At 43.1% G+C, this 21,877-nt stretch overlaps 1 protein-coding gene across 1 annotated transcript; it reads left to right on the top strand.

Moving 5' to 3' along the window:
* The first annotated feature begins 3,089 nt into the window (after positions 1–3,089).
* HTATSF1 (HIV-1 Tat specific factor 1) lies at positions 3,090–20,171 on the top strand. Its single transcript, XM_028094115.2, has 10 exons — positions 3,090–3,305; positions 3,498–3,755; positions 5,479–5,659; positions 6,306–6,353; positions 6,946–7,100; positions 9,246–9,409; positions 10,346–10,445; positions 15,878–15,967; positions 17,074–17,211; positions 17,900–20,171. Exons 2-10 carry the CDS (start codon positions 3,570–3,572, stop codon positions 19,139–19,141), a joined length of 2,304 nt encoding a protein of 767 aa, XP_027949916.1. The 5' UTR covers positions 3,090–3,305; positions 3,498–3,569; the 3' UTR covers positions 19,142–20,171.
* The last annotated feature ends 1,706 nt before the right edge of the window (positions 20,172–21,877 follow it).

The following is a 21,877-nucleotide window of genomic DNA, read 5'->3' as shown; positions in this document are numbered from 1 at the left end:
AGGTGACTTGGGGATCTGACATAAAATAATTCCCTAAATGGTTTTATAGGGCATTGCCCTCCCCACCATCCAGAGTTGTGGAATTAGGATTAAAATCTATGGCTTTGTTGTGATTTTTTTTTTTTTTTGGAGGGGGTGGTCTCTCTCTCTCTCTCTCTCTTTTTTTAACAGATGATCCTAATTGGAGCTAACCTTATAAATAGGCCCCAATATCCACAATTTCTTTCACACTGCCTATTGTGGGGAAAAGGCTGGTACCTGAAAAACAAACTCTGTACACTTCCTAATTTTGCTCGGGGTCCACCCTGACCCAAGACTTGGAATAAAGGACCATAATAAGATGCTACAAAGCAGGAAAACAAAGTCACAGACTGAGATATAACCAAAATGTGCAATGGGCAAGTCTTTGTCATTGAAGTTGAAAGTGTTAGGAAACATTTTAACTGGCATACCCACTGAAAGTAGCAAATTTGGGTTTAAAGAATTTCTGCAGTTTCAACCATCTTAGGTCAGGGATCCATCAATCTTTTTGTCAAAAGGAGTTACTTTTGTTTCCACTAAGTGTTGACATTACAGGAAGTGGGGACAGGAAAATTCCTGAACAGAGTGAGCTTGAAAAGGCCATTAAAAAAAAAAAAAATCTAGTTCGGTATAGTTCAGTAATTTTCCAGAGTTCCTAAGCCAGGTAGGAGACTTCTCTGGTCAAGGAGTCTCTGCTTTTACAAGTTAATGTACTTTTATCCGCCAAGAAGGCCATGGCCTATTAAGCCAAGAGTATAGCACGTATCACCCCTAACAGAGGTCGAAGAGAGAAAGAGGAAAATATTCAGAGAGAAGCTGGCTGTCTGGGTCCTGAGCACTGGTTCGGCTTCCTGGGTCCTGCCGCTCCTCATGAGACCCATCTACAGTCCCATCCTGGAATTTCAGGTACTATCCCCATCATTATAATGATAAATATATAATTTTTTGCTTGTTGCCTTGAGTGTTTCTGTGACTTGCAAAAAATCCTGAAAAAGACAGGTTACAAAGAGATGCCTACAGATTACCTCAGTTACTAGGGAGTTAATTCTATGAGTACACAGAGAAATAAGAACACACAGGAACCAGGCCTCATAGAGACAATAGCACTGTCAAAGCAAAACAACTGTCAGGTCTCATGGCCAAACAGAATGCCACTGCAGGTACAAGTGTGCTTAGCTCCCAACTCCACCGCTCCACTATTATGGTGATTCAGTGACCCCCTGTCCCTGCCTCAGCTTCTCCTCTCACCCCTGGGGAACTTCTCCACAGCAGGCCTCTGTTCTGCTTATTACCTTCCCCACGTGGGCCTCCCTATCTCTGTGCCGCTCTAACCATGTCCCTGCGCATTCCATACTCACTCCTGTCCCTGGGAAACGTGCTTTATTGGCTCATATAGCCCAATTCAGTCTAGAATGCAGGGCTACCCTATCAGGTCACCTCACAGGCCTCTGGGCAGCCCATGGGCCGCGGTGGCTGTGTCACATGGGACCCAGGCATAAGGAAACTTTTTGGCCACCTGTTCAGAGGGGCCTGTGGATACAGCAGGCATTCACAGGGTCACGGGCAGCAGTAGGACTGTGTAGCATATTATCACCTATGCTGTGAACTCACCCAGGAATGAAATGGGAGCCCAAGAACACATTGCTGAAAACAGCTGTACACTATTTTGGGATCCAGGAAGAAATACTTAGCAATGCTTAAATAAGCGAGCCCAATAAAACTCACATTATCTATATCATAAAAATGCACGCGAGATCAGTTCTCTGATGGCCTGCAACAGAACAAGAACTTCATGAAAAAGAAACGTAATTGAAAAAAAAAAACCTCAAACCCAAGCTACTATTCAAAAATCACTGTTAGGGTTGAAACCATATTCTCACAGCTGGTATTTGGGGAGTTAAGATTTTCTAGAGCCCATACGCAACTGCTATATTTAGAAGCAAAAGGTCACTGGAATAGCAGAACTAATTTCTTCTGGTAAGTTTTTCCCCACTCTCAAGTCTGGTTTAAATTTAAAATTTTTTATCTTTATACATAATTGGTGTACTATTGCTATTTTTAAAGGAATTAACAAAAACTTTTAAACGGTTGTTTTTGGTGCAACAAGTATTGGTAAGAATCATCTACATAAACAAGTGTGTGTCCCTTGAGCTGGGCCTGTCTTGTTGACTGCTGGCTCGCCAGAGCCTAGCACAGTCCCTGGCACGTGGTTGCTCAATAAATATCTGCCCGATTAAAAAAAAAAATACAGACCTCTTTATTTTCTACCATAAATATGTAATTTGGGGAAAAGCTGTATAGAGGACAAATATTCTGTGCTTTTCTAAAAGAAAGACAAAAAACCCGAAGTTACTGGGCCAGTAAAGGTGGTGTTTATACTTGGGATGTTTTTAAGTTTCAGGTTTGGAGCTTGAGCACCTCTGAATCATGGTGTGCAAGAGGAAGGCAACTACTGCCCCCTCGCCCCACGCCTTTCCAGAGTGGATCTCCAGCCTGAGAAGGTAGCAGGGAGATAAAGGAGGGGCCGGAGGCTGGGAAAAGAAGGTTGGTCCCCACCCATCGTTCGTTCGTTCGTTCGTTCGTTCATTCATTCACTCACTCACTCACTCACTCACTACGCACTAGACACCACACCCTGTGCTAGGAGCTTAGGCCAAGAAGATGAACAAGAGCCGGCGCCGATCCTAGGGAAATCATAAAGAAACAAGCCAAAGTCGCGTTTCCCATGCGGAACCGGGAAAAGAGGCCCAGCTTTTTCTCAGGAACACAAACCCATCCCGCCCGCCCCATCCACTCCCCCAAGATGGCGCCCGCCGAGTGGGAACATTCCCACGCCCCCGGCTGCTGCCTGCCGCAGCCCCCGCGGAACCTAAGGTCCCCAGGCACCGCGGCCCCCGCGCACCACCCCCGTCCCGCCCAGAAGGCAGGGGTGGGCAGCGGCGCGTGACAGCCGCGCGCGAAGGCAGCGCGCCCCCCCGACGCCCCGCCCATAGGACCCCGCACCACCACCCCCCCGCCCGCGTCGGCGCTTGTTGACGCCACTGGAGGCGTGTCGGCGCGACCCGCGACGTCGCGACGTGCCGACAATGGCGACTGCGTCAGCCTGAGCGGGCCTCAGTTTTCCAGCAATCTCCTGACGTTGCCGCGAGGGCCGTGGGGGCCGCGGGGGCCGCGGGAGCCGCGGGCGCTGCAGGCGTCTCAAACCCGGTCGGCGGCGGCGGCGCGCGCGCCCCCGCCACGCCCTGGGACGAGCCGCTGCGCCGAGGCCCGGTGGGGCAAGCCAGGTGGGCGGTGGCGCGGCCGGGCTGCAAGCTGGGGCGCGCGCGCGCGCGCGCGGCAGGAAGGCGGGCGGAGCGGGGGGCGGCGCGGGCGCCGGGCGGCCCCGACCTCCCGGGGGCTGCTGGGGCGCAGCAGGGAGTCGTGCCGGGGGGCGGCGGGGCGCGGGCCGAGTGCGGCTGACCTCCCTTTCTCTGTAGCCTCTGGCTGCATCTCGGCCTCTTTGCTCCTATTTGCTCGCGCGGACCCTGTCCCTTGCCTAAGTCGGCAACATGAGCGGCAACAACTTGGATGGGAACGACGAGTTTGATGAGCAGTTGCGAATGCAGGAATTGTACGGCGACGCCAAGGACGGCGACACCCAGAAGGATCCCAGTGGAGAGCCCGATTCTTTCGGGCAGCAGCCGGCTGACACCCCGTACGAGTGGGACCTGGACAAGAAGGCTTGGTTCCCCAAGGTAGGAGAGTGGCACGGGCGCCACGGCAGAGCGAGCCCGCCTGGCCAGCCTCGCGAGGCGCCCCTTTTCCGTTTTCTTTGCTGAGGTCCTGAGTTAGAGCCCCGTGGATAGTGACGTTTCTTTTTGTTGTTTCTGTTGCAGAACCGATGTGTAGAGAAACGTAAATCTTTACGGAGATGTCTTAAATGTAATTTAATTCTTAAGGCTTGTCTATGCCTTACTAATTTTGTCTGTGAAGGTCACAGTTGGTTATTGCATTGATGACTGCTTTTTATTGCAAAGAGGAAAAACACCAGGAGCAAATTTAGTAGCTGTTAATCTCAGATAGCCAACCTCACTTATCCTAGGAATTCTGATATTTGTTTAGCTCATATACTTTGTGCAAAAGGCAGCTTCTCTGTTTGAAAAAGAGTAGCCACATCGTATATCTCTTTACGGATTGAACTTTGTCTTGCACCTCTCTTTCCTATCAAATTTTGTCCCTAGGCATGTGTGTTTGAACCATATAACCACAGGCACAGAATATGGCGTGGAAAAGATCTATGTATATTTGTTTAGAGTGCTTGGAAATTGTTAAGTATTTTATTCCAGCTTGAAAGTAGTGTAACTGGTGTTAACTTGGTTCTGTAAACTTTTTGGTAAAAGTACCCTGTTAATCAAAGTCTCATGTGGGTGGAAAAAGATACTAGTTAGCATGCTAATCGACTTGCAAGCTGGTAATATAAACCGTGTCTCCATTGCGTAATTCGACTGTTACCCTTAAAATTATTTATTTCAACTTTTTTATTTTCCACTTTGTATTTGTGTGTATGCCCCACTCCGTCCACATTGTTAAATTTATTTTGCTTGTACTGGTCGTGCCAGCTCCAGAGCAGATTTGGTTTCTGAGGACTTTTAACAGTAGTCTGATAATGGATTCATTTGTGACTCTTATCTTTTTATGTTATGGAAGCCCATACCTCTTGAAACTTTGAGTTTAAAATTTTCCCCACTCCTGTGTGTGTGTAACATTGACCAGAATGAAGGAAGAACTCCCATGTCTTTCATTGTGCAACTGTGCTTTTTTTTTTAACCCCCTAAAAGCGGGGAATATAGATGTGAGTTGAATTTGTTCTTAGTTTCTTCTGACACTAAATGATAGTGTGATATAATTAGTGATGGAGTTAAAATAAGCATTTAGTTTTACAGTTGTTAGCCCTATGCCCTTATACCAAATCAGTTCCATTCTGTGTGCTCTCTGCATACAGATACTCAAATATTTAGCGTGTGTAAACTTTTGTGTATCTCTATAGCAAAAGAAAAATTGGTTCTGGTTTTAGATTATTAGGTGACTGTTGGTTTTTGTTCTGTTCTATCGTTATCTGGTACTTCCTTTGTTGTCTGTACTTGTAGCCTTAGTCAAGTAGATTGGAGAGAGGTAGTGATTTATAAATGAAACAACTAGAAAACTCGCCAACATCACTTAAAATGCCAGTAGTATCTTAGAATTTTGTGTTTGATAACCCAAATACCCATGTCTTATTTTTTTTATCATTTTATGCACATTTTCTGTGTAAGGTGACTATTCTTGCATTTACACTATTTACTACAACCGTTATCTGCAGAAACACTTCTTTGTTCAGTTGTACAACTAAATATGCTGAAATTTAACCCAGTGTAAACTCTATGGGAAGAAATCAATTTTCAATTTCTATATGTGTGTGTGCTGGAATTTTTTGTTTAGATCACTGAAGATTTCATTGCTACATATCAGGCCAATTATGGCTTTTCTAATGATGGGGCATCTAGCTCTACTGCAAATGTACAAGAAGTCAGCGCTAGGACTGCAGAAGAACCTCCGCAAAGAAAAACCCCTGAACCCAGTGATCCCAAAAAGAGGGGAGAAAAGAGAAAGGCCGAATCAGGCAAGTGGATTTAGCTTGCAAAACATGAATGTAAAAATTTTAAATGTTAGTATGGGTATATATGGTTACTATTTGGAGAATTACAGTGGCTTTGAAGGAATCATAAGATGAGAGGCTTTTTTTTATTATTATTATTTGGGTTCATATATTGGCTCCCGCACTAATTTGTGAGCATTGGGTAGGCTCTTTCAATTCTGTGCCTCAGTTTCTTCCTTTGCAAAATAGAGCTACTATCAAAAGTTCTGTTTGTAAGGTAATTTTCTTACAGTTTTTTGAGTTTAATTAAATTGAACGCAAGGCAGTTTTGCCTCAGCTTGGCCATGTCTAACACCGTAGGTTGGAGTCAGAGGCAACTTCTGCATGCAGGGCCTGAAGTCAGTGCAAGGAAGAGTTTTTTTTAAGGTGGTAGCAGAATCATAAAGAACCAAGATAAGTAGCTCTCCTTTTGTAGATAAGGCTCTGAAACTAATTAAGTGTCCAAAGATCTGAATACTTTGAAAGCTGGACAGTGATTTGAGTTAGTCTCTCTTGTTCTAAGGGTAAGAAAAGAGTCCTGGAAGTTTCAAGAAACTGGTACATTGTCAAGATTTCATAATGGGACTCTTACCTTTTCTTGCATGTATTTTCTTTTAATTTTGATTTTTAGGTTGGTTTCACGTTGAAGAAGACAGAAATACAAATGTATATGTGTCTGGTACGTATACTCTTTTATTTTTATTTATTTGTTTGTTTATTTTAAGTAGGCTCCACACCCAACGTGGGCCTTGAACTCACCACCCTGAGATCAAGAGTTGCACTCTTCCAACTGAGCCAGCCAGGCACGCCCCCATCTCTTAAACAAATATAGAGTAGAAAATATTTGACTTTGAGATTTTTCAGGAAGTGATTTTTACTTTTCAGCTTCTCTGAAGTCTATGTTTTATCATTGTGTCATTTTTTTGTTCAGCTATTGACATTTGTAAGGGATACATTTTTGCCTACTACAAAACTAGGAAGCATTGCGAGTGTGTAACTTTGTACGCCATCCTTTTTGTCTGCTTTAGGTAACTTATGGCAGTTTGCTCCTACAGTGATACAAAGCTTAAGCAAAACATGATTTTAATGTATATTTGAATATTTTAAAACATGAAATTTCCTCAGTTCTATAGGTGTGAGATTTTTTTAACGTATATTTAGAAAATCAAACGTGTGCTCGTCTAAGTTGTAGATTTCCAATTGGTAGAATGCTTAAGTAACCTGCACTGTTACTGTACATGCTTTTATAATTTTCTTCCCTAATGTTACAGGTTTGCCTCCAGACATTACAGTGGATGAATTTATACAGCTCATGTCCAAGTTTGGCATTATTATGAGAGATCCTCAAACGGAAGAATTTAAGGTCAAACTTTACAAAGATAATCAAGGAAATCTTAAAGGAGATGGTCTTTGCTGTTATTTGAAGGTTAGTTATGTGGTCAAATAATTTTCTTGTATTTTCATTTTTTAACTCAAGAACCAGGGCTGTAATTTCGTATAGATGATAACCAAGATTGAGAACTATTCAAAACAGGATATGAAGAAAGCTAAAATTTCAGATTGTGCCTGTGTGTATCGCACTGGTGAGGTTATTTACTGTTGTAGGAAAATATGTTATCAGGCCAAGGTATTATGCAAGTTATATGACTGAAGTGCTTCTTTTGTCTTAAAAGAATTCTCACTGCAGAGATCTCTTTAGGACTCAGAACACATTTTAAAAATCCACAAAGAAAAGAAAGCCGGTAACATTTTATTTACCCACTGGAATGAATTAGACCGGGATTTGGCAAACTCCAGCTCACTGCCTTTTTTTGTAAATAAGGTTTTATCGAACACAGCCACATTCATTCGTTCACTCATTTACTCGTTTGTCTATGGCTGCTTTTGTGTTTCAGCAGTGGAGTTGAGTGGTTGCAGCACACACCACGTGGCCCACAAAGCCTAAAATACTTACTAACTGGCCCTGTACAAAAGTTTTCTGAGCCCTGAATTAGACCATAAAGGAGATGGTAGCTATGCTTGCTGCTCTGAAATGTATCGTGAATGGGAGAGAAGAGAGATTGTTGCTCTTAATAGAAATTTGCAGAACTTTACGTAATCATGGCACCATCAATTAATTGCACAGGGAAAGCTCAGTGTCAAAGGCAGTCACCGTTTCTGGAACATCTCTCACCTTAGGAGCATGTTTTATGCATTATTGCAGAATACAGAAGAAATGTGCACAACGATGACGTGTACCTATGTCATGGAAGGTGAAAATAATTACAGAGTAAAATCAAAGTGATTAAATAACAGTACCAACACCACAGCTGTGTTGTGAATGTAAAACGTTTCAGTGAAGTCGGAAAGGGGTAGGGTTAAGCTGACAGCTCTTTGGAAGATACGTTTTGAATGTGAATGGGCCATCTGGGAGAATGGCCATTATAGGTAGTTATTAATTTTCACATACAAGGAGATTTGAAAGTTTTACAAGTTCCTCAAGGGTTATTAAAAATCTGTGAACAGATTCTTAGGAAGTTTGATTGGATTTTCTAATTTTTTAAAGAGAAAAGTGGAGTTTTGAGTCACTTGATAAAAAGTTCAAGATTGGCCAACCAGTGTATTAAGTTCCAAAAAAATATAATTAAGGGGCTCCTGGGTGGCTCAGTCAGTTAAGCATCCGACCCTTGGTTTCAGATCAGGTCATGATCTCAGTGTCGTGAGATGGGGCCCCGCATCGGGCTCCACGCTCAGTGTGGCGTCCTCCCTCTCCCTCCCCCCTACCCCTCCTCCTTCTCTCTTCTCCTCCTGCCCTCCTCCCCCTGACTCATGCTCACATGCTCGAGTGCACAGGCGCTCTCTTTCTGAATAAAGTCTTTTAAAAATATATAATTGTTCTAAGATCCATATTTGATTGTGCAGCTAAGTTCAGTTATTTTTTGTTTTCCTCAGGTCCTCAGATCTTTGACTCTGCATAGGGCTGACAACTGCCCTCTTTGTGTGGAACCCAGAATCCACAAATGTATTTAATGTACAAGTCGTGAGATAATCATCTTCACACTATATCACAGACCTACATTTTAATTGGTGAACAAAAAAAATTAAAGGCTGGCTATGCTATTCCCAGTTCCTCGAGTCATCTAGTCTTTTGAGTAGGACTAGTTTCGAATTTTAAACTGGAATGTACCTTAGAAGTCACACAAGTCCTTTTGCCTCATTGAGAAATTGAGACTCCAAGAGGCAATACTACTATTCCAATAATAATGTAATCTATTGAGCACCTGTATGCCAGTCTCTATCCTTTATGTGCATTCTTTCATTTGATTTTGTCAAGAACCCTGCAAAGAAGGCATTTCTCTTCCCATTTTACAGATGAAGAAATTGAATAACTTGCCCAAGTTCACAAAGCTGGTTGAGGACAGCTGTGTCTAGAGTGCAGGTTTCCTGATAAGGCAGCCTAGAGTTCTTTATCTCAAAGGAGGTAGTTATGATGACATGTTTATTGTATGTATGGTCATCGTTCGTCTAAAAAAACCTCCCAAAGCTTCATTTCAGCATGTAAATTCCTGTCTCTCATTTTACCTTTATAAAGAGGGAATCTGTGGATCTCGCGTTAAAACTCTTGGATGAAGATGAAATTAGAGGCTACAAATTACATGTTGAAGTGGCAAAGTTCCAACTGAAGGGGGAATATGATGCTTCAAAGAAGAAGAAGAAGTGCAAAGACTACAAGAAAAAGCTGTCTCTGCAACAGAAGTTTGTGTTGTTTTTCCGTTTCTGAAAGATTTCGTATAAATATCCTAGAGTGTGTTTTTGGTATAGCCCCCTAGTTTTGTTCCGTCAAATGTACGTATAAATTGTTTTCAAAGAATTTCATTAGATCATCAGAAACCTTCATTAATCTGCAAGGTAGGATGATCTGCCAGTGGCCGTGTTTTTCTTTTCTGGAGTGTGTATTTGTAATATAACATGGGCTTCAGTGAGATGAGAAGGCCTTCTCTTTGGAAGGAGTTGAACAGCAGATTAAATAAAATAGTTCAGGCTTGTATACCAGAGCCATTAGCTCATTTTTGATGTGAATTGACATCAGCTACACAGGGAGCTAAAGCGTTAAGTACTTTCTTTTATCAGAGTGAGTTCTAATAACATTTCTAACACTGTGCTCAAACCAGTGATACAGTGATCATAAAAGAGTTGAGTTGTGGTGTCCTATAGTTTTTACAGGAATAGTCAGACTAGATACCTACCAATTTTACGTAAACACCTACCAATAAAATTTAAGATTGTATAACAGTGGTTTTACATATTTCAATGCAGTTTGTTCTTTGTGATCATAAAATGCCTAAAAACCAATACAATTTGAACTTATTTTTTGCCCTCAAAGTGTAGTCGTACGTACCAGATAGTCATAAATACTGAATAACTGGCACTTTATGGGAGTCTCATTGGAATGTTTGTAACCAGACCACAGTTCTGAAAAAAGATCCATTCTGGGGATTTCAGACACGGGGTCTGTCTTTCACCCACCCAGTAATGTTCCTGCTTCAGAAAGTCTCCCAGTGGGAACTGTGACTAAACAAGATAATTAGTATCATTAAGTACTCGATAGAGGATGATTGTAACAACTCTTTTTCTCCTCTCCCACAAGTATGAAACAAAATTCAGTCTCTTGTTCCTGTTTTATCGCATTAGGCAGTTGGACTGGAGACCTGAGAGACGAGCCGGCCCATCCCGGATGCGGCACGAGCGAGTTGTCATCATCAAAAATATGTTCCATCCGATGGATTTTGAGGTAGGAGGTGATATTCCCGCCGATGAGAACGTTGATGTGCTTTCTTTCAAGGGAGCCCAAAGCTTGCCTCGCCTTGTGTTTCTCCTGTCACATCCTACACATCCACATAGCTGGCAAGGTAGGAAAATAGAGCTAAGTAAGAGTCCATCAAAGCGTTTGGATTTTCCCATGTTTAGCCCAGGGTTCTTTTAGTTGTTCCCCAGGGAACACTGTTTAACACCCACACCGTGGCTGCAAACGGCAGCTACTTGAAGAAATCATTAAAAATACAATCACTGAACGATTTCTGGGCACTGCTTGTGGGTTTTGAGTGCATTTCCACAAGGATGGGCTGGTTTCGGTGGGGAGTCATTTCACACTTGCCAATGAGAACTTCACTTTGGTACTGCAGACGTGATCCCTAAAAAAAAAAAAACAACCCAGGTTCATGAAATACAGCTCCCAATGTTTAATTGGTGACGGTAGCTTTTCAAGATCTGACTTGTACACAATGCCTTCGTGGCTATTGGGAGGACTTTATAATACTTACTGTCCATGTTAAAATTCTAAGAACATCAGGTAAAAGCGACTAGAGGACGAAGAGCTGGAGAGGTGCGAGAGGCGTGCGAGGCCTAGACCACCGCCACAGCGCCTTGTACAAGAGGCCTCCTGCCTCTTGTTCTTGTCGGTCTTTCCCACAGACCCATGGCAGCATTTGTGGAAGAACAAGGCTTTATTCTCTGCCTGGAATCTGAAATTAATGATCAGCAGCTACACAGACAGAGAAAGGCAACAAGTAACCATAAAGATAACAAGTTACATGAGAAGAAAAAAATGTTCGTACTGTACCACTCCAGGTTTATAAGTATCTAGTTGCAACTGAAGCCCCCTCTTACTCCTTCTGTGCGTTGTAACAGAACAGCAGTTTCATTGTAACCCCTTTGGAGAGGACCCCAGAGTGGTCTGTGGAGCTCCGGCCCAGCCAATAGTGATGTGATAGGGTTCACGGTGCACCCCTGGGGTCTGCGTATCTTTTGAGGTCATTGGGGAGAGATACATGTGGTCAATTTGTAACATTTGATGTCTCTTCTGGGTAGAATTCTGAAGAATTTTAAAACACTTTTTGAAACATTCTCCCTGCCAGGTAGGGATTTGAAAGGAATACATAGCTGGATCAGGCTATCTGGTCTACTAGGTACAACTCCAGATTTCTTACAGTTCATCTCATTCTATCCCCCACGTAAATAACGGGTTTTTTAAAATTACATGACCTGTTAATGTCTATGACCTGACATCCTTGATGCACGCATTTCATACTTGTAATGCTCGAGTGTGAATATTAATGCAAACTTAATTCAAATTGTCAGGAACCTCGGTAAGTAGAAGCCTGTTGTGTGATTGCATATGTGTTTGTGTTTTGCCCCCCTGCTTTGCTCACTGACCACCTAATTTGAATCTGGCGATCACATTGTGCAGACTTTGTTTTTCTGAGCTTAACGAGTATTCTCTCCTCCAGAACGCCAAATTTACTTGATTTTGACCCCTACAAATTCCCTCCAGTGGATCATTTTAAGGACAGAAGGCTCATGCTTGTAAATTCTCTGTTCTTTTTTCAAACGCTCTTACTGGTTTAGTGTAAACTTTACTTTGGAGTTATAGAGGCTTTAAATTACCCTGTTTAGCCAAAGTCCTCTTAGACTTCCATTTTCTTTTACACCAGTTTGAAAAACTGTTCCTAACGTTTATTGTTATCGGAAATAATCGGATCTCCTCTACTAGAATGTGAGCTCTGTGAGAGCCAGGAGCTCCCTCGTTTGCTCTTATATTCCCAGTGGTTAGAATTCTGCCTGGCATACAGTAGACCCTCAATATGTATTTATTTTACAGACCCTCAATATTTATATGAAGAAAAAGTGAAAGGATGATTGAATCAGAGTCCTGTTACAAGGCAGAGTCCTTTGCTTCACTCCGCGGATAACACGTTTTCTCTTGAGCATCTTTGCAAATGAAGGAAAGTGTTCTTTTCAGAAGCTGAGAGGACAGGGACGGGCTTCAGAGCTCATGGTGGGAGAAACCCCCGGGTGCTGCCCTTGTTCGCCTACCTGCCGGCTCTCGTGCGGCCTGCCACCTTCACGAGAGCCTGTCAGACAGAGGGATCTCGTTATGTGTTTGGGGTTTTTTTTTTTTAAGATTGATTTATTTACTTTAGAAGGGAGAGCGAGCGTGCACGGGAGCGGGGGTGGGGGGGCAGAGGGAGAGGGAGAAAGAGAAAGAACTTAGTTTTTGTTCCCGGTCTCTGTGGGCCTGTACTTCAGAGTGTGTCAGTACGAATCTGTCCACCATAGTAGACTATCCAGGAGGGTAGACCTCCACCCACATGGGGTTATTTAACTGAAATGAAAGAAAATTAAAAATGGAATTCCTTAGTCCTACCAGCCCTCTGTATTGGATAATGCAGATACTCATTTGTCACCACAGCAAGTCCTGTTGGGCACCGCTGGTGTAGACGCTGTATGACTCGTCACCAAGGTGTGCAGCCGGAAAACGTGCTATTGGACGTTTTGGGGGAGTGTTTGATTTGACGAAAGATTCCATGTGAATCGAAAGAGTAGTTGACAGCATTGAGCTTTGTAGTGGAAAACAAAAACTGAATTGTTAGGTTCCCCGGGGTGTCAGAAAGAAACCAGATTGGGGGGGTAGAATATATTTTTACTCCACAAACAGTTGACCCGTGTGAGAAGCAAAATACCTAAAAATACTCTTTGGTGTCAGGGTGAACAATGCGAAGGCTAATATTGTTAATGTAACTTCAGAGGGTTTTCAGTATTTAATTCAAAGCCTTATTTAAAAAGGCATGCCTGGGGGCGCCTGGCTGGCTCGGGCAGAAGAGTGTATGACTCTTGATCTCGGGGTTGTGGGTTTGAGCCCCACGTGGGGTATAGAGATTACTATTAAAAAAAAATCAATAAACTTTAAACAATAAGTAAATAAAACTGCATGCCTGGCCAGTTTGAGTACTGGGAGGTGAAGAACCAAAACTGTGTCGCAAAGGTAGGATTCTCATTCTGTACACCAGCACTGGCCAACAGAAAGCGAATGTGAGCCACATGGGTAGTTTAAATTTTTCTGGGACCCACAGTTAAACTAGAACACGAAATAGGGGAAATTAATTTTAATAATGAACTTTAGCCCAATAGATCCAAAATAGTTTTAATTTCAGCATGTGATACAAAAACATTAACGAGTTACATTGTTCCCCCCCACTTTGGTACTGAATCTTCAAAATCTGGTGTTCATGTCACACTTGGAACACACCTCAATTGGGACTAGCCACATTTTAAGTGCTCAGTGGCCACAGGCGGTTAGTGGCTGCCGTCGTGGCCAGTGTAGGTTTAGATTGGAAAGGAGTGAGAAATATGGTTTAACTTTCTTCCTGGGAAAACAGAACGCCACCCCCCCCCCAAAAGAATGAGTATTGAGCAGGAGGTTTCAGTGCATCTGTCTGATTTTCATCTCAAGTCTATTGCTTGCCAAGTGTTGTGTTTAGAAATTTTCCATTCTTAGCTATGTTAAAGAGTTTTCCTAGAGGAGGGGATTGTTAGCGTTAAGCTTCAGGCTACTAAACAGCAGTGAGGCTATATTATATTATATTAGTTTTTCAAGCTGGTATAAATGAAAACGGAAGTGTAGGAAGATTTTGGCTAAAATTGGATATGCTTGTAGGAAAAACACTGAGACTTTGCTGCAGAAATAGAGTGGTGCTCCCCCCACACACACAATGGAGTCACACTTAAATTTGTTAAATATTTTGAAAGAATTTTGTATGTTTTTACTGTAATCCTGATTTCCCTTGGTGAATAAAGTTAAGGTATTGGGAATTGTTTTTCTAACTCTGAAAAGGCTTTTTATTGACTATTCACCGTGTGGAAACACCTGTGCTGGGTTCTGTGAGGCAGACAAAACATTCAGACCAGATTCCTGCCTTCGGAAAGCACACAGTCTGATAGGAGCTGACCCCCCCCCCCCACACACACACCCCTCAAGGCCACCATGTGCCTTTTATGCTCCGGTTCCCATTCCTGTCAGGGCTGACAAATCTATATAAAACAAACAGCATCTCCAAAATGAGCTTTTATAAGTGGGGGCAATCCAGCTGTACTTTTAGAAGGCTCAGATTTATAGGATATTCTTTTATTTTTAAATTTGATGCCAGTAACTGCCTACCAGCTCTTTATTTTTGCTTTTTGAGAGAACTTTAGGAGGGAAAAGGCACTTTTTTTTTGTTCTTTGCAGTTCTTCTTTAGTTGGTGAGGAAAATAAAAACCCGTGAGCAAGATGAAGTTAAATGTTTCCTAAAAAGCGTAAGTCTGCTTCAGTAGAAGTTCATATATAGGATGTTTTGTTTATATGTGTTTGTAGTTGAAATTCAAGTTGATAATGTAACGTTTGATGAGCCCCTTTCATGCACTGGGACTTGGGGAAAGATTTGTTAATCCCTACAGGTAATCTTAAACCCTTTTGTTGTGGGGTGGAGAGCCCCCCCCCCCACTCAAGACCTCCAGAAGCAGCAACACTTGAGTGCCCTTGATAGACTCACAGTTGAAAGAAAGCAACAGCTAAGGATATATATTTTTTTAAGATTTTATTTCTTTATTTGAGAGAGAGCGAGAGCACACGAGCGGGGATGGGGTAAGGTGGGGGAGGGGCAGAGGAGGAAGCAGACTCCCTGCTGGGCAGGGAGCCCGATGTGGGGCTCCATCCCAGGACCCCGAGATCATGACCCGAGCCGAAGGCAGACGCTTCACCCACTGAGCCATCCAGGCACCCCGAGAATGTATTTTATTGTGTGCTTCTTAGCAGCTCTTTTATTTGTGTGGTTCTGTTGCAGCGTGGTAGGAGACAAGATGAACAGGAATCCTTATAAGGGAGGTTTACCCTGTGAGTTAAAATAGAATCTTGGAAGCACAAAGAACTATCTTAGTCAATGAAAGGGATATGTCGCTCCCCATTACAGCATTTCTGTAAATGGGAATCTATGCAAAACCCAAAGCAGAGGGCTGTGGTCAGTACAGTCAGGATGCCCGTGCAGAACAGAGGAATTAGCAGTGTCTGACTTCCGGTGTGCCAGAGGACCTTTCCTGCCCTTACAGCTGCTGTGCTTTAGGATTTCCAGCCCTCCTTCGCTGCCCCCTCCCCGCTGCTCCAGCGCAGTCCTGCTGCTGCCCGCCATGCTTAGCCATTTCCTCCAGCTGGAGTAGCAGCTGCAGCCTTGCTGGTCCAACGTCCTTTGGTTTTGACTTTTTAAAATTCTGTAGACTGCAGACAACAGTAACTACTTTTAAGTAAAATCTTTTTCTGTACGTTGGTTTGTTGTCAAAGCAAGAAATTTGATTTCTCAGGATTTGTGTTTAAAGAAGGGGGCAGATCTGTTTTAATCGTGTGTATGTTTGCAGGATGACCCATTGGTGCTGAATGAAATCAGAGAAGACCTTCGAGTAGAGTGTTCAAAGTTTGGACAAATTAGGAAGCTCCTTCTCTTTGATGTAAGTTTGTGGCTTAGACAAATGATCCCTAAAGCAATTTGTTCTTTTCATTTGATAAGTTATTCCCAGATCCCAAATTTTGGATTCATGTTTTTGTATGGTAGGTCTGCTATCTTGTGGTAGTCATCTGTTAGCAATAATTAGATGAACGTGGATCGGCAGTCAGGGCTTTGGTGGACTTGGTATGCCTTGGTGATTTCCCTTTATCATCACTCTGGAGTATACAATCAGATGAAAAGAAGTACGAGAAAGATGTGTGAGACGTTGTGGTTCCCTGTTTGCCCACCTTTCCCTATCTTCATGAATTATTCTCCTCCTCCATGTTTGAAGAAGAACGATCAAGCAAGACATTTTTCTGTATGTTCCCCTTCTTACTCTTTGTACTTCCAAGATCGACGCACAATAATTAAAAGAGTCGCCGTTTATTGATTGCATATGAGCTACTTTATGTGTTACCTCATTTAATCCTCATGATCGCTTGAGGTAGGTGGATACTATTATACCCATTTTACAGATGAGGAAGCTGGAAGTTCAGAGATTGAGCGAGCTCCTTGCTCAAGGTCATTCAGCTGTTAAGTGGCAGAGCCAGAATTTAATCCCAGGGCTATTTGACTTGAGAGTCCACACTCATTAACAACTATACCATCTTGCCTCTCTTTAGACGGTGTTGTCAGCAGAAACATTTCCAAGGACATCGTGCTTGGTTCTTGATAGACAAGATTAAGCTAAAGAAGCAGCTAGCTTTGGGGCGCCTGGGTGGCTCAGTCGGTTAAGCGACTGCCTTCTGCTTGGGTCATGATCGTGGGGTTCTGGGATCAAGCTCTGCATCAGGCTCCCTGGTCAGCGGGGTGTCTGCTTCTCCCTCTGCCCCTCCCCCCCCCCGCTCATGCACTCTCTCGCTCTCTCTCTCTCTCAAATAAATAAAATCTTTAAAAAACAAGAAGCAACTAGCTTCAAGTTACTGGCTGGGGTAAAAAGGAAGAATTGCTTCTTACATAAAACCTTCGAGCTTAAATCATCAGAACGCTACTGCATACCTCTTTTGTCAAAGTGTGTGCTTTATTTTTAGTTTTCTCATTCATTCCTTCTTTTTCTTCCCTTTCTAGAGACACCCAGATGGTGTGGCCTCTGTGTCCTTCAGGGATCCAGAGGAAGCTGATTATTGTATTCAAACTCTCGATGGAAGGTGGTTTGGTGGCCGTCAAATCACTGCCCAGGCGTGGGATGGAACTACAGATTATCAGGTGAGTTCTGCAACTGTCGAGGGCACATAAATTGTATCATTACCAACAAATACCGATCTAGTGGTCCTTCAAGATAAGTTTCGGGTTCAGTTTAGCCTCTTTAATGTAACGATACTTCTTCTGAATAATGCTTTGCATTCAGAGCCTAGAAAGAAAAATGTTTGTCTTTCGGTTTCTCAGCCTGAAATTTTGAGGGGTGCTCAGAAGAGTGATAAGTAAAGTATGGAGAGAGTTCACATGTTAACTTTTTCACTGATGAAACATTTTGGCAGGACTGTGGTGTTGGGCATTTATTTAAATGATCTTAAGATCCACTCTAGTGGGGCGCCTGGGTGGCTCAGTCGTTAAGCGTCTGCCTTTGGCTCTGGGATCAAGTCCCACATCGGGCTCTCTGCTCGGCAGGAAGTCTGCTTTTCCCTCTCCCACTCCCCCTGCTTGTGTTCCTGCTCTTGCTATCTCTCTCTGTCAAATAAATACATAAAATCTTTAAGAAAAAGAAAAAAAAAGATCCACTCTAGTGGATGGAGATGTAAAGTTTTGAAAACTGAAGCTAGGGAAATTCTCTGATTTCCTGAGAAGAGATGCCTTATGAAATCAGGTACTTGTGTCAGTAGCAGAAGTGTGCAGAGAGATTGTAACTTCTTTGTGCCTCAGACTTATTTTACTGGCAATGCCCATTTCTCCACAGGTGGAAGAGACCACAAGAGAAAGGGAGGAAAGGCTGAGAGGATGGGAGGCTTTCCTCAATGCTCCCGAGGCCAACAGAGGCCTCCGGCGTTCGAATTCCGTTTGTGCTTTGGAAAGGGCAGGGCCTTCTAGAGTAAGGCATTTTTCAGAGCACCCTAGCACATCTAAAATGAATGCACAAGAAGCCACAAATGCAATGGCATTCGAAGAACCTATCGATGAAAAGAAGTTTGAAAAAACCGAAGATGGGGGAGAATTTGAAGGAGATGCTTCTGAAAAAGATGCCAGAGAGAGTGGCCCCGAGAAAGAGGCTGAAGAAGGCTGCCCCCAGAAAGAATCTGAAGAAGGCTGCCTCAAAACAGAGTCTGAGGAAGGCTGCCCCAAAAGAGAGCGTGAAGAAGACTACCCTGAGAGAGAGTCCGGAGAAGGCAGTCCTGAGAAAGAGTTCGAAGAGGGTAGTCCTAAAACAGAGTCTAAAGAGAATGGCCCCGAACGGGAATCCAAAAAGAAGAGGCTCAAAAATGATTATGAAGAGAATGGTCTTGAAAAGGAATCTGACCAAGACGGCCCCAGCAAGGAGTATGAAGAGGATGAGAGCCCCCAAAAGGAGTCTGATGAAGATGACTCGGAAAGGGAGTCCGAAGAAGACTGCTCTGAAAAGCAGTTTGAAGACGGCTCCGAGAAAGAATTTGAAGAGAACGGCCTTGAGAAGGATTTTGACGAGGACGGCTCCGACAGGGAGTTTGGTGAAAACATTCTCGGTAGGGAGTTCGAAGACAATGACTCTGACAAATCGGAATTTGGAGATAGCAGCTCCGAAAGAGTGTTTGAGGAGGAGGTCTCCGAGAGAGAGTTTGACGAAGAGTCCGATGACAAGGAAGAAGGGGAAGACACATACGAAAAGGTGTTTGATGACGAGTCAGACGACAAGGAGGACGAAGACTACGCAGAGGAAAAGGGGCTCGAAGACGCTGACGAGAAGATGTTCGAAGACTCGGATGACAAAGAGGACGAGGAAGAAGGAGTAGAGGTAAAGGAAGATGAAGACGTGGACGAAAAGATGTTCGAAGAGGATGATTCCAACGGGAAGCTGTTCGACGACGAGGATTCTAGTGAGAAGCTGTTTGACGACTCTGACGAGAGAGGGACAGTGAGGGGCGTGGGGAATGTGAAAGATGAAGGGCCCCTCTCCACAGGCAGCAGCTTTGTCCTCAGTAGCGACGACGACGTCGACGACATTTAATCCCTTAAACTTGCTTGGTAGGGAGCTTCCTCCATCCGCATTCTGCCCATGCTCCAGGGTAATCGCTAGTAGTGTTACATGAACGTGTGCCTAGTGGTAGGATGCCAGCAGAATAATGCATTGAAATTTTCACTGTTACCTGTACTTAATGATTTTAAATCTGTGTTAATTGGCCGGCCGTTCAGGTAAAACTTCATAGTATAATGCAAGTCAGCTGGGTACTTGTCCTCTGTCAGATTTGTTAAACGCATGCAGAATAATATTTTTTAAAGTATTCTGATTGAAGTTTGTGATAATTCAAAAATAAAAATAGGTTGTTAATATGCCGAAACTGAAAAATTGGACTTGCGTTACATTGCATTTTAAATTCTTGCTGTTGCTTTATTCATACTAAAGTGTGTGGTGTTTGTGAGGACTTGATAAAGCTCGTAGGAGTCTTCTTGCTTCCAGCTTCCCTTAGCACTTACATCCCCATTTCCTTTCCCTAACCCAGAACATGTTACTAAACTTATAAAGTAAATAACACTCTGGAGTTTTTCCCTGCCTAGTCCTTGCGAGCTACTTTCATTTGTTTTCTTTTCCACCCTCTTTCCCTGAAAACGGACTCTGAGATGTGCGAAAGTGAACTTTCTGAGGTCCACAGCTTCCCTTATTGGAAATACGGAGGAGATTAGAATTCTCCTGTGTACTGTTTGGGCCCCTTGAGGAGCTGATTGAAGTCATGGGACCTTTCCCCAGAAAAATGTATGCACACACTACACAGCTTTTTTGTATACACTTTTCAGAGGTTCATGGGTCCCCTGGAGTTTAAGATCTACTTGTATCATGCATACTTCGGTTTTTTGTTCTAGATTCATGGTGCCTAGTACTGTGCTGAGTTGTGTAGTCCCAATGAAAATTGGAGTCTTTCTTGACTGTGCTTTCCAAATTAAGTATTGGTGAATTGACTTCTGCTGTAGCATTAAGAAGTGACTCTCGTGAATTAGAAGCATTAAAATAAACTGCATTGGTGCTTTTTCATTATACCGTCTGTAAGTGTAATCATTATCCTCTTCAGACAAAAAAAAAAAAAAAAAGTTCTTGTATTTGGAGCCAAAGCTGAGAATTTAGTAGTTGATGTCTGGGATTTCTTAAAATCTCGGGATTTTCACCAGGGACAAATCCATAAAAGAGCTACAGAAGGGTAAATATAGAAAAGTCTCAGACCAAACTCAGGTTCCCTTTAAAGGTAAGCCAGAAGCATTTAAACATTCCATTGATTGGAGGATTGGTTTCCTGAGGGACAGGCTGCTGCTTCTCTTCCATACGCAATGCTTGGAACACATAACTACAACACAGACAAACTCCAGGACCGTTAGAAGGGGGCTGTTTTCTTTCTGACTTTTCTCCCCTGCTCATTACGTTGGCTGATATGAAATACTCATGCTCTTTTTATATAAACACCCTGGAAGCGAAGGTCACAAATAGCTGTCAAATGATAAATGATTTGGAAGGTGATATTGGCAAACGGACATCAAGAGTCCTGAAGCGCACCCATGTGTGCGTGCACACACACACATAGTCACCCGTTTACTAAGTAGGTGGGTCTCCCTGGTCCCAACGATGGAGTTTATTGCGAGGCAACAATACGTCCTGGTAGCAAAAGAAAAGAACAATACAGAGGTGGGTTTTAAGCACAGTGATGCTCAACAATTACCTGACAAAGTCTAAGCTTGATGTTCCTTAAAACTATGTTGCTTACGTAAATATCAAATAATGTATTCCACCCCAAAGGCATGAACCAGAAAGGATGCCTTCACATGGCATGAGTGCCCTACTCTCTTGAGTCCACAAGTACCTTGCATAGGAGTAAACTCGAAACTCCATGTTAGGAGAGAGATCATACTGGCCTTGCAATATTCACGAGATATTTGAAGTTATTCCTGCTTTCTACAAAAGCAACCTGACAGGGCAAGTTTGGAGTAATTTGTTGCAAAGGTCTCTGTTTTCTTCCTCCATTTGTGATAACCCTGGACTCTTTCTGAAGCCCCGAGTGGCCAAAGCCAGTCCATTTGGAAGCCACTGCCTCTTCCTTTTAAGAGCAGAATCTGTTTTTCTGGTATAAATTATTTGGGTATTCTGACGCTTGGAGAAATGGTGGGAGTTAGCTGATTTTCTGAATACACCTTTCACAAATAATGTGAATCTTTAAGTAAACCAAACATTTCAGTGTAATGCCAAGAAGTGCTCGTAATTCGTTTGAACAAAGCCAGGGCTTGGAGAATAGGAAGAGGCTTTTAAATGTGCCCCTTGTGAGTATTTGCCAGTATTCTTAGAGATTTTTTTTTTCCTTATGGAGTCTCACATACAAACTGCATGCCGTTTTGGGGTGTGCGTGCGTGTGTGTGTGTGTGTGTGTGTGTGTGTGTGTGTGTGTGTGTGTGAAGACAGTCGCTTCATTTAATAACCAGACCTCTCAGATGATTTTTGCCTCTTACCACACCTCATTTACATGACTGGCTCGTTCATCCCCAAGTAAAATACTAGCCTGGTGTAAGAAAACAAAGTTAAAATTAGCCCTTTATAAAATCACAAATCGGGAACTGCAAACAGCCTAAAATCCTGGACACCAGTTACTACAGGGATCAATTGCTTGAGAGAAATACCTCATCCGAGTCCCACAGATTTGTTATTTGGAACCGAGAGGATTCCGATGTCGTGGGATATCCGAAGCTTTACACGCACAGAGAGAGCTAG

Source organism: Eumetopias jubatus, unplaced genomic scaffold, assembly GCF_037043125.1.
Source record: "Eumetopias jubatus isolate StellerSeaLion01/CBP00866 unplaced genomic scaffold, mEumJub1_p1.0 scaffold_11, whole genome shotgun sequence".
Classification (NCBI taxonomy): Eukaryota; Metazoa; Chordata; class Mammalia; order Carnivora; family Otariidae; genus Eumetopias; species Eumetopias jubatus.
Note: the sequence above shows the minus strand (reverse complement) of the source record. Positions and strands in the feature narration are given on the sequence as shown.